General features: G+C 45.7%; 1 protein-coding gene and 1 long non-coding RNA gene across 2 annotated transcripts in view; one reads left to right on the top strand and one right to left on the bottom strand.

Moving 5' to 3' along the window:
• The window catches only part of LOC117365126 (actin-related protein 2-like), a 58,216-nt gene that overhangs the window by 8,870 nt on the left and 37,143 nt on the right, over positions 1 to 12,203 (bottom strand). The window contains exon 4 of the mRNA XM_033955115.1: positions 1,488 to 1,560. Within this exon, the coding sequence (XP_033811006.1) occupies positions 1,488 to 1,560 (73 nt within the window). The remainder of the gene's footprint in view (positions 1 to 1,487; positions 1,561 to 12,203) is intronic.
• The window catches only part of LOC117365130, a 41,056-nt gene that overhangs the window by 19,408 nt on the left and 9,445 nt on the right, over positions 1 to 12,203 (top strand). The window lies entirely within an intron of this gene.

The following is a 12,203-nucleotide window of genomic DNA, read 5'->3' as shown; positions in this document are numbered from 1 at the left end:
TACTGGGAGATTATTTCATGCATCTAACACCCTGTTTGTAAAAAAGCATTTCCTTAGATTACTCCCGAGCCTATCACCTCTTAACTTCATCCCATGCCCTTTCATTCTGGAGTTTCCTTTCAATTGAAAGAGACTCGCCTCATGCGTATTTATGCCAAGTAGGTATTTAAACATCTCTATTATATCTCCCCTCTCTTGCCTTTCCTCCAAAGTATTATTTTTATTGAATTTTAACTTTTGCCCTTAATTTTATCCTTGTAAACCGCTTTGACTTTTTTTTGTTAAAAATTGCAGTATATCAAATAAAATAACTGTAACTGCATACATATTGAGATCTTTGAGTCTGTCCCCTACAACATATGATATAAACCACTGACCATTTTAGTAGCTTTCCTCTGGAATTATTCCATCCTATTTTGAAGGTACATTCTACAGAATTGTACACAATATTCTAAATGAGGTATCAGAGTCTTATATAGGGGCATCAATACTTCCTTTTTCCAACTGGCCATTTCTCTCCCTATGCACCCAAGCAACTTGTTTGGCTACTTTAAGATCATCACATACTATCACACTCTAATCCTGCTCCTTTTTTGTGCACAAAACTTCTTCACCCCCCTAAACTGTACTGCATTTCTTAGCTGTCAAATTTCAGAGCATTCCTCAAGCTCCCCTAGGTCCTGCCTCATGTTCTCCATACCAAACGGGATGTCTACTCGTTAGCACTTGGTGCCTCCACCTGTGTTAGCGGGTGGATTCACCCTCTTTTCCCCCCAGGAAAAAAATCCAAATGAACTTCTGTGAACAAGGTTGGCTAATAAACTGATTTATTTGAACTATGTATGAGTACATGGGCCTAATCAATAAACATAATCAGGAATAGCTTTTTATAATTCTAATACTTCCACACTTAAACCAACACTAGTGCAGATAATTCAACAGCATTTATATACTATTCAGATGTTCAAACCCTCTGTTTACAGTCTCTTGAACCTTTAACTCTCAGTTCAAATCCAGCATTTCCAAAACCTTTTAGCTCCTTTCAGTTCTGACTGCCAACACTGTGATTGTAGGCTCTTCCCAAGCTTCTTAGCTTAGTCACTAGCTGGGCATGACTGTGTATTTATAGCCCTCCTTTCCTTTCCTTTCCAATCCACTCTTGACCAGTCCCCAATCTGTGGAAGCTCTTAAGGGTAGGTGGGTGCTGTCTTTTCCGGCTCGTGAGCTTACCCTTGTGGCAGCCTCCTGATGGTGACCCCTCAGCTCTGATGCCCCAAACCTCCCAAGAGTGCTACACCTCTGCTGCTAGTCTCCAGGGAGCCTTCTCAGGGGCCTGGTGAAGTCTGTGATACATACAGAGATCAAGCAGGGCCTGCAGTGCTGCAACAGGGAAGGATAGGCCTCACACTATCTAATATCACAATTTCTGTTTCTGACATGCAATGGCTTTGTTTTCAATGAGGGGAAAGATATACCCTATTCCTTACCCTGTGCATAGAGCGTCAGCACTGCCTGGATAGCAATATATACACCGTCAAACTGATAGGTTTCAAACATCACCTGAGATGGGTAAGAGAAAGAAAAGAGAGAGCCAGAGAGTGGTCACCATCTGTCATGAGTGAGCAAACCCTAAGACAACATCTACTCTGCTTCCCCCCTCCCCCAAAAGCCTTCTTTCATACAAAATTTGATTTTATCCTTGCCTGTGGCAACCAGTTTTTTCTTAAAGATACCCTAGAAACATATTCAAATTCAATTTCTAAATGCCTCTGTGGTCAACTATACTCTTTGAAATTAAATCTACTGACTGAATGTAGCATTTTTTCTGCAATTTTTAAACAAATTGATCACGAGTCCAATTATTTACTCTTCATGCACTGGTACTTCTCCATATACATCTATACAGTTGAATGAATGTAAAATTGAATACTCCTTGTTCGTCCCTCGCCAAAGAACAGTCATTCTGCCTTTCTCTTAAATATTTAGGTTTTTACAGTACTGCGGGTCAGGTTTCAGCCTATGCTGCCCTCTGTGCTACCAGAGGATCTGTAGAAAACAGTTTTTAGACCAACTTTTTGCACCATTGACATTTTATATGCTTCATACAGTAGAAAAATTATGTAAAAAATATACAACACATAAACATATTGAACAAGGGAGAAATATAATTTAGTCTATGTGCTACAGCAAGCTGAAACCAGGTAGCTGGTACACCAGAATTCTGTGATGTAGTGACAGAAGGACAACTGATGAGAACTTACAGCCTGCCCTAAGTGCTAAAGCAGAAATGCTTCCCCTGGAGATAAAAAATAAATGACCAAATGTTAGTTTTGGTCTCAGCACTGAAGTTCTGTACTCTGACCCCATAAAGGTGCTAAGTTGTTTCCATATTAAGTACTAGATTATGACAAGGGGAAAAATTTGTCCCCGTCCCTGCAACCACTGTCTCCGCAGCATCCATACATGCCTCGGTACTGCAGTATTTAGCTTATTCCTTCCTTATAAATCAAAGTTCTGGCTGTTGAACTAGAGAAATAGATATTCAGCTGGCAGGGCTTTGTTTATAAATATTTATCAACACAACTAATATGCTACTTTATCCTAAAGCGAAAAAGAAAAAAAATAGAAATTTTTTTTCTACCTTTGTTGTCTGGTTTCTGCTTTCCTCATCTTCTCATTCAATTCCTTCCATCCACTGTCTGCCTTCTCTCTGCATCTTCCATTTGCTCTGTTACTGTGCTTCTCCCTTCCATCTCTCCCTCCACCCCCCCCCACCCTCCAATAGGTCTGGCACCCATCTTCTTCCCTCCGCTCCCCCCTCCATAGTCTGGCATCTCGGTCTTCTTCCCTTCCAGCATCTTCTCCTCATTCTCTGTTCCCCGTTTCCCTACCAGCATCTTCTTCCCACTCTGTTCCAACATCTTCTCCCCACTCTCTGTTCCCCATTTCCTTTCAGCATTTGTTCCTTTCCTTTCCACCACCACCCTTCCCTCTCACCATCCCCCTTCAGTGTCTGTTCCTTTCCTCCACCCATCAGCACCCTTTGTGCAGTCCGAGCATCACCCCCTTACCTTCGCAGTGCGTTTTAACTTTACAGAGTAACTTGTTCAAGCCGCCGGAGCCTGCCTGAAGTCGTGTGCATCTGTAGGTGGAAGCTTCTCCTCTGATGCAACTTCCAGCCAATCAGGGACTTCCTTAGACTCCTCCATAAGGAAGTCCCTGATTGGCTGAGGCACCCCAGGCCCCTCCCAAGGGAGGAGCCCGAGGCACCTCAGCCAATCATGGCCTTAGGCACCTCCCCATGCATCACGTGATGCACTGGGGCGTGGCCTAAGGTCAGTATTGCGTCGTGGCCGGCAGAGCAGCAGGAGGACTTTACGCTTCCTCCTGCTCCTGAAGATCACGGGAGGCCTAAGAAGCAGGAGGGACTAGGCACTCCTCGTGCTCCCAACGTTTTTAAAGGTAAAGGGAGGAGGATCGGTCCAGCTGGGAACCAGGAGGGGGCATCCCTTGGATGGCAGGAGGGCATCGGCATCCCTCCTGCCATTTGTTCCTTGGGGTAGGGGAAATAGTGGAGATGGCAGGAGGGAGTGGGAACCCTCTTGCCATAATTTTAAAAGCAGGGCACACATTATTTTTTGGTTCGGGGAGAGAGAGGGAAGGGGCACTTGTCGGAAGAGGGAGGGGGGGTTAATTTTTTTTAAATCGGGCTGATATTTTGTGTGTGTAAAACATGCAAAATATCTGCCCGATTAAAAAAAATTTTTTAAAGCTGGCAGAAGCCCTGACAGCAGTGACAGGAGGCTGCTTCTTCTGTCACTACTGTCAGGGCTCTCCCCCGCCTCAATCTGATCCATGCAGTCGGTTGGGGGCGTGCCTCCAATCACCTCCATTTGCATGAAGATGGTTGGTGAATCGGTGGGCCTGCCTCCAATCGCTCACGGATCGGGAGGTTAATGACTCTAGACCTTAGGCACTCAGTATTCAGAATAAGGGTATAAGGGCTAGATTCACTAAGCAAACCGATCGGTTTGCGACCCATTTTCCCTCCAACTCAATTCACTAACCTGTATAGCAATCCCATCCCGATCCATGCATGCAAATGAGGGGAATTGGCATGCAAAGCAGGAAGGACGCGATTCACAAAACTTTTTTCCCTATACACCGACTGGCTGGCCGATCAAGAACAAGCGACTGGTGAGGACCTGTCACTTGTGTAAAAAAATAGCTTTGCCCCGACTCTTCTCTCTGCCTACCCCAACTCTCTCTAGCTCCACCGACTTTCCTGCTCTCTGCCGCCCTTCCCCGCAGTGTGAGTCCGTGGTTTAAAGCGGGGCTGCACTGCGGGGAAGGGCAGCAGAGAGCAGGAGAGTCATAAATTGCCCACCCCTGGCCCAGCCACCCGGCCCAGCCCAGCCCAACACCTCCCATACGTAAAAGTTGGGGAGCAGGAGGGGTGCTCAGTCCCTCCTGCTCTGTAGGCCTCCCTCCTGCCACTGACCCCCCATGCTGACCGGCCCATCGCACCCCCATCCGGCCCACCCCTGGTCGGGTCGGCCAGTCCGACTAGGGGCCAGGCCCAACTAGGGGTGGGCCGGATGGGGGTGCGGTGGGCGGGTCGGGAGTGGGACCCTCACATCGAGTCGATTTTTTTTGGTTTGGGGTTCAGGGAGGGAGAGGGGAAGGGGCACTTGCCAGGAGAGGGAGGGGGGTTAATTATTTTAAAATCAGGCTGATATTTTGCATGTGTAAAACACGCAAAATATCTGCCCGATTTAAAAAAAATTGAAAAAGCCAGCAGAAGCCCTGACAGTAGTGACAGGAGGCTGTTTCTCCTGTCACTACTGTAAGGGCTTTAGCGATCCGTGCAGTCGGTTGGGGGGCGTGCCTCTGATCATCCACATTTGCATGCAGATGGTTGGCGAATCGGTCGGCCTGCCTCCAATTGCACACGGATAGGAGGGTTAGTGAATCTAGTCCTAAGTCAGTTAACACATGCAACTGCTAACTAGTGCCTGCTAACACCAATTATTGGTACTTATCGCTAATTAAGAGCCAATTTAGCATCAATTAACTATGCACTTAACTGAGCCTATTAACTGGGTGTACAATTTTGTGCCTAGCTTTAGGCATCATTTATAGAATCATCCCCATAGTCTATGCAAACTTTTAAAATGTTCTTCCCTCAACTGCACACATTCTACTAATTCTTTGCCTTTTGCCACCCCTCTTTGGAAGTCCTCCTCCGATAGTTCAATGCCTAAATCTCTTGATTTGTTTAAAGGGGGAAGTTTTGTAGTCCTTCATAAATCTTCTGTAATATCTTGCTATTAATCCCATTTCCACTTCCTCCATCAAATGCACCTTATCAAATTCTTTGGGGGTCAGATCTTTCCTTCCTGTCCCTTAATAAGGACTCAAGATAGTGCCATGTTAATAAATAAGGGAACCTCTCGCTCTCCTGCAACTTGTACTCCTCTATTAGGCTTAGAGCCCAACTGAACCTAGGATCTTCGGTTTCTACTGAGACTGCCAAACCGAATCTGCAACTGAAATTGGCGGAAACCAAAACCGTAAATGAAACTTCTTCCCCACTCCTGACTTAAAAAAGTCACCCTCCCAAGTCAAATCCCCTCCCCCGGTGGCAACCCCCCTCTTTCTACCCCTCTCCTTTACGATCACTACCCCTTACTCCGTAGACCCTCCTCGGACTTACTTTAGGAAGGTCCCATAAAACAACTAGGCATGCGATCCACTTTTAAAGACAGCTTTATTTATTTACTTACCTAGCTCTGATTGAGCTTTTACTACACTGGGTCTGCTCCATTTTGTTACTGCTACCTTAGGAAGGCCTGGTGGTCTAGTGGGGTCTTCAGAGACAGGGATGAAACCTCACTTCTTCCCGCCCTGTGCTACTGCTCCATTTGCAATGGCTGCTGAGACTACCATGTGGAGGAGGGGGGTGTCCTGGCAATCATTTTGTGATTGGAACCAGCACGGACAGGAGTGAGGTAATATGGAAACTTTTACAGGGGTCAGACTAGAAATTAAGCCAGTAGTATGTTTATCTGACCTGGAAGAAGAAAATTACATTACACTCTGGTAGTTACCTGATTGGTAGGAAGGAATGTCTAATAGCTAAAAGGTGTTGGAGGGGCTCTGAGGCTTTTTCCTTTATAACACCTCACATTGGCTGGCTTAGATGTTTGTGAAGCCTTTGCATTGTCAGGGAGTTGATTATTTACTTCCACTTTATCCTCTGTCTTCTTTGGAGTGTGTTTTTGAGTAGAAGGGAGTTGTTTGTGTATTATATTATCCTTCCACACTTGTGTTTGGTGATCTAGTATTAATTCTGTGCATACCATGACAGTAATGAACCTCACTCCTAAGCCAGGGTAAATGGGTATTGATCTCAGTCTCTCATAGTACTTGCATTGCATCAAAGAGAGCCTTTCTTCTGGAGTTCATAAGATGTAATATGTACTGGCAACCTAGTCAAATGTGCTTGAAATTTCCATTTAATTAGGAATGTGGCACCCAAAGTAGTGAGAAATAATTCTGTACCTTTTTGCCACATTTTCTTGGCCTCTGACTGCATTTTTTTGTACTCAAGGATCTTTCCAAACGATTTACAGAGTAACTACTTGGCACCGACACCTCTATTATCAATTATCAGTTCTTGTGTCTTTCTCTTTCGCTACTCTCTATCCATTTCCCTTACAGTTTTTATTGGTTGGAACAGGAATGTCCTAAGCTAGTGTTCTTCAATGCAAGGCTCGAGTGCCTAGAGACCTCTGGGTAGCCCCCCCTTCCCCTCCTATTACTCTGCCTCTCTACCCGGTTCAGCACAGGAGGGGAAAAGTGGATGGTGGGGAAGAGCCGTATGCTTGAAGGGCAAGGCATTTTACAAGAAAGAAAAGAGAATGCATTTGGAAATGCTCATAACTTGAAGGCCCTCCCTCCCCCCACCCAGTGAAGCTTAAAAGTGGGCTGGTGGAGATGGATGTCATTGACACACACTGGTTAGTAGTATTATGGACTCACATAAAAAGATATTTGGTGGCTCTCCTTCAGCTCATTAGAATCCAACGTTGTCCCATTTTGAAAAATAATGATAACAATCATAACCTCTTCATTCTCCATAATTCCCTTTGTGTCATGATCCAAGTGCTTTTCTGGTACAGCAATATTATAATGTTTGTAAAGTTTCCAGTGGATGAGATACGACACCTTGTTGCGCCTTTCTGTATAGAAAATTTCTGCCACCAGAAGTTTATATACTGTATAGTTATGAAATTTGCAGTCATGTCTAGCTCTTAATCTACAGCTGTCTGTTGAACCAGTCTTTTCTCTGGTTGCTGTGAACCATTTGGCTGTAATATGCTGTCCTGGGCTGTAGTCTGGCTGTGTAACATAATGCAGTTATATACTTGGCTTGGGGGTAAGGATAGGGATAATGGGAGGAGAGCATAGAGGATAGGGGATGCGTTAGTGGGTTTTGGCATAAAAAGGGAAGGAAATTAAAGTAGAAAAAGTTATAAACTGTTATATGTTCTTATAAGCTGGTTTTAAGAAAGGTTTGGACAATTTACTAGAGGAAAAGTCCATAGTCAGTTATTGAGAAAGACATGTGGGAAGCCACTGCTTGCCCTGGATCAGTAACATGGAATGTTACTACTCCTTGGGTTTTGGCCAGGTACTAGTGACCTGGGTTGGCTAACGTGAGAATGGGCTACTGGGCTTGATGGACCATTAGTCTGACTCAGTAAGGCTATTCTTATGTTCTTAGAAATTTTGAGTTTCAATGTGTGTATAGTCATTATTGTACTGATGTAATGCTGAAATAACGGGTCAGACAAAATTTAAAATGAAACAAGGAAGAAAATGGGGCTGGTCTATTTTGCTCTGACAGCAAAAGCTGAAAAAAAAATCTACATTCAATAACCACATCCTGGAAAGTTAGGCTGAGGTCAGCGCTTTAAAAAGAACCTTAGGGGAAAAAGAGTGAGTGAGAGAAAGAGAGAAAAGGGAGGAGCAAAGAGACAAATTCCACTCTCCTCATCTTCAACTTCTCACCTCCAGGGTTGCTCTTCTCAAACTAGCCCCTAATTGTCTCCACCCAGGGCCACCGAAAGAAAATCCGGGCCCCGGTACAAAGAAGGTGTGTGGGCCAAATCTACTAGTTGCACTTGTGACATAGTGGATCTTAGAAAAAATTTTACGAGCTTTAGCTTGCTGAAATGAGTGCTCTGTAGAGGCGACAATGGCAGGAATTGTCAACAGAATACGCAGACCAATGCATATATTTGGAAAGAGTCCTTCCAGTTTGTACTTTTTCAAGCAATACAGCATCTCCAATGGGCTCAGCTGGTTCTCTCCAAAATTTGATCGATGAACAGCTGGCAGATGACTCATCTCCATTACAAGATCTTCACTGATATCAGCAGAATATTGATTTGCCAATGATTTTGATTTTTCTTTCCACTCATCTACAGGAATTGTTAGGTGCTTCCAGAGGAAGCTGAACTTCTCAGAAATGTTCACTTCAGCATTGAAACGAACTGCGAGTCCACCAATAACATTATCCAACATTACATAGAAAATGGCCTTTCTGAAATACGCTTCTTCAGGAGAGTCATCCGTTTCATGTTGTTGTAACAATTTGGCATCTTCACCGTGGAACCTCCTTTTGCGTTTTGCGTTTTGCATCACCACAACTGCCAGATAGTTTAATTTTTATGTGTAAATTGGAAGCGACATGCTTAGCTTCACTCCACATACTTTTCCAGCTGTTGCGGAGATCTGTCAGTTCTGAAATCAAGGTTTTTATGTTGGACACTTCAACATCCAGTGTTGCATTTCTGGATTGGATAACTTTGTTACAGACATCAACTGGAACTAATATTTTGTACCATACAACAGACATTATCACGCAAACGAATGATGTCACATAAGACAAAGCTCCATTAATCTCTGTTCTTGTTTTGGCAGTTAGGTTCAGCTTCAAGAGGTCTTCTAATGCTAATTTGATGCCAGGCAGATGGCCTACAAAGGGCTTCACACTTTCACCATGTGCTAGATATGCCATGAAGACAACAGCCAATACGATTTTGCAAAATTTTCCATTGACGTAGACTAAAGCTAAACAAGGCACAGAGGGCGCAGAAGAAAAACAGCAGGAATAGAGGACAGGAAAAGGGTAGGCCCAGGAGGCAGGCCCAAGAGGTAACATACACGCACCAAAACATAAAGGGCAGCGGCAGAGAGAGCACACACAAATGAAAAGAGAACACACACAAGCAGAGAAAGCTCATACAAGCAGAACGGCAATGGTAGAGGGTTAAGAAAAGGCAAACTCAAGCAACAGGTTCTGGCGGGCACAGAGGGCTAGGAAGAGAAGGACAACGCGCACGCACAAGCGGAAAGAAGCAGAAGACGAAGGAGACCAGGAACAGGAGCGAGTGCACAAGCCAAGAGTACAGGAACTTCTAGAAGGCGGACAAGTATGGAAGCTGCAGGAGCCCAGAGGTTGAGCTTCCCAGTGTACTGCACGGACTGCCACATGTACGACTACCTCCCCTCAGGGAGACAGTCGTATGTGTGCAGACGATATCAGGAACTGAAGAGCTTGAAGAGTGAAGTCAGTCATCTGAAGCACTGGAGGGACTCTACATCTCAGAAGACCCATTCCAGACAGCCGATTACCCTATGAGAGAGAGGCACATCGAGGAACAAGTCAGGGAGATTGAGAAGTTCATCGAGGACACCTACAGGAGAGTGGAAGAGCGAGCAGCACAGGAACAGGGAGGATACACTGAACGGAGGACACGAACCATCTGACACCAAGGCAGAAGGTTCCCATGGAGGAAACTCGCAGGAGGAAGAGGCAAGATCCTACCAGCACCTTGAGGGAGAAGAAACGAGAACCACCAAGGACACTGATCTGCGACCACAGCGGAGACTGAAAAAAGGGAAATCTGCAATCCTGGTGGGAGACTCGATCCTAAGACAGGTGGACAGTCACGTAGCAGGAGGGAGAGAGGAGCAAGAACCAAGGACATCATCGACAGAATTGAAAGGATCCTGGAAGGAGCAGAGACGGAAGAGACAGCAGTGATAATCCACGTCGGGACAAATGATATCGCCAGGAGAGACTACAGCAGGAAGGCACTCACCGAACAGTTCAAGATTTTGGGAAGGAAGCTGAAGATGAGGACCCAGAGGATAGCGTTCTCGGAGATCCTACCAGTACCAAGGGCTGATGTGAAGAGGCAGACGAAACTACAATCAATAAATGCGTGGATGAGGAGATGGTGTGAAGAAGAGGGATTTCACTTCGTGAGGAACTGGACAACGTTCTGGGGCAAGAACAAGCTCTTCAGAAGAGATGGACTACACCTGAGCACGGCGGGAACTAGACTACTAGCAAACAACGTCAAAAGAGAAATAGAGCAAGCTTTAAATTGAGAGGAAGGGGAAAGCCGACAGTCGACCAGGCGTTGATGATTCGGAAGACAGTATCCCGAAAGGATACTGAGTGGGGAAAGTGCTGGGAAGACACCAAAAACACCAAACAAGCAACGAAAAACCAACGGAGCCAGACGAATCAAGAGGGGGATAGGAGGAGTCTGCTACAAGGGGAAGACAAAAAGGAACAAGAGGAAGGGAATGAACATAAAGAGGAAACGTACCACGTACCACAAGGGGAAGACAGGAGAGACAATAAACAAAAGTCTGCAGAACGAGAAGGGGGACGGAAAGAATAATGGATCGCAAGGGAAAATAACAAGAAAACAAAAACATCGAGACTTAAATTGTATGTACACTAACGCAAGAAACCTGAAGAACAAAATGGGGGAACTAGAAATCATGGCCAAAGATGAGAACCTAGACATCATAGCAATCACGGAAAAATGGTGGAACGAGGAAAACAAATGGGACACAGAACTGCCAGGGTACAAGCTTTACGGAAGAGAAAGGACACATCAGAAAGGAGGAGGAGTAGCACTTTACGTAAGGGATACCATTCAATTGACCGGAGTGGACGCAGCAACGACAAATGACCAATCTCTCATACTCTCATACTATCTCTCATATCTCCCATACTCTCATACTATCTCTCATACTATCTCTTATACTCTCACATTTACTCTCCCCCTTTTTTTGTTATGGCAGGGCGGACAAGGAGTGTGAAACCTACAAGCAAGGTCAGCATCCCATGTACTGAGGTGATCCGGGAGATGACCTCAAACTACGTACAGACGGAGGAGAACACAGCACCAGGAAAGGACATCTCCGTGCAGACCGAGACCATCCCACAGCAGTACATTACGGCCTCCACACAGACAGAGGAGGTTGGCCAGCTGGGTGACAATATCATGCAGGAACTGAGGAGCCTCAGGGAGGAGGTGAAACGTCTGAGAGGCATTAGAGAGGATGAGGCCTATATCGATGGGATAGTGCAGGAACTGTCCCAAATCACAGAACAGGCCCGTAACAGATCTCCCATGGTGACACCAGGGCCGTCGTCACAGAAACCAACTGTTGGAGTTCAGGAGATGGATGGAGACACTGACTCCTGGCAGTTGGTGACCTCCTCCACAGGTAAGCGTAGGAGACCCCCCCCCCCCCCCATTTACAATCTCTTTACCTTCTTACTCTTTCTCTCACCAGGGCAGCTCCACATCGACTCCACATCTGAACCTGAAGAACAGATTCCAGGTCTTGCAGGAGGAAACTACCGACGAGGAGCAAGACCAGGTCCAACACATATCTCCATCCATGGGAATAATGGATCGACACACCCAAAAGAAGCATAGAGTCATAGCCATTGGGGACTCCATGTTGAGGGGCACCGAGGGACCAATATGCAGACCGGATATGCAGTCGAGGGAGGTATGCTGTCTTCCCGGAGCCAGAATACGAGATGTGACCACCTGTCTTGATAGACTTCTCAGGCCCCAGGACCACTTCCCCATGCTGCTCATCCACGTCGGAACGAATGACACTGCCAAGAACACCCTGGAGGACATAGCCAGTGACTTCGGAGCTCTGGGAAAGAGGCTGAAGCAGACAGGAGCACAGGTAGTATTCTCTTCAATTCTTCCTGTTAGGGGCAGAGGAAAGGACAGGGAAGAATGTATCCTGAAGATGAATGAGTGGTTACAACGATGGTGCCGGGAAATGAACTTCGGATTCCTGAA

Source organism: Geotrypetes seraphini, chromosome 8 (assembly GCF_902459505.1).
Source record: "Geotrypetes seraphini chromosome 8, aGeoSer1.1, whole genome shotgun sequence".
In the NCBI taxonomy this organism is placed as follows: Eukaryota; Metazoa; Chordata; class Amphibia; order Gymnophiona; family Dermophiidae; genus Geotrypetes; species Geotrypetes seraphini.
This window is presented reverse-complemented; position numbering and strand designations above follow the sequence as displayed.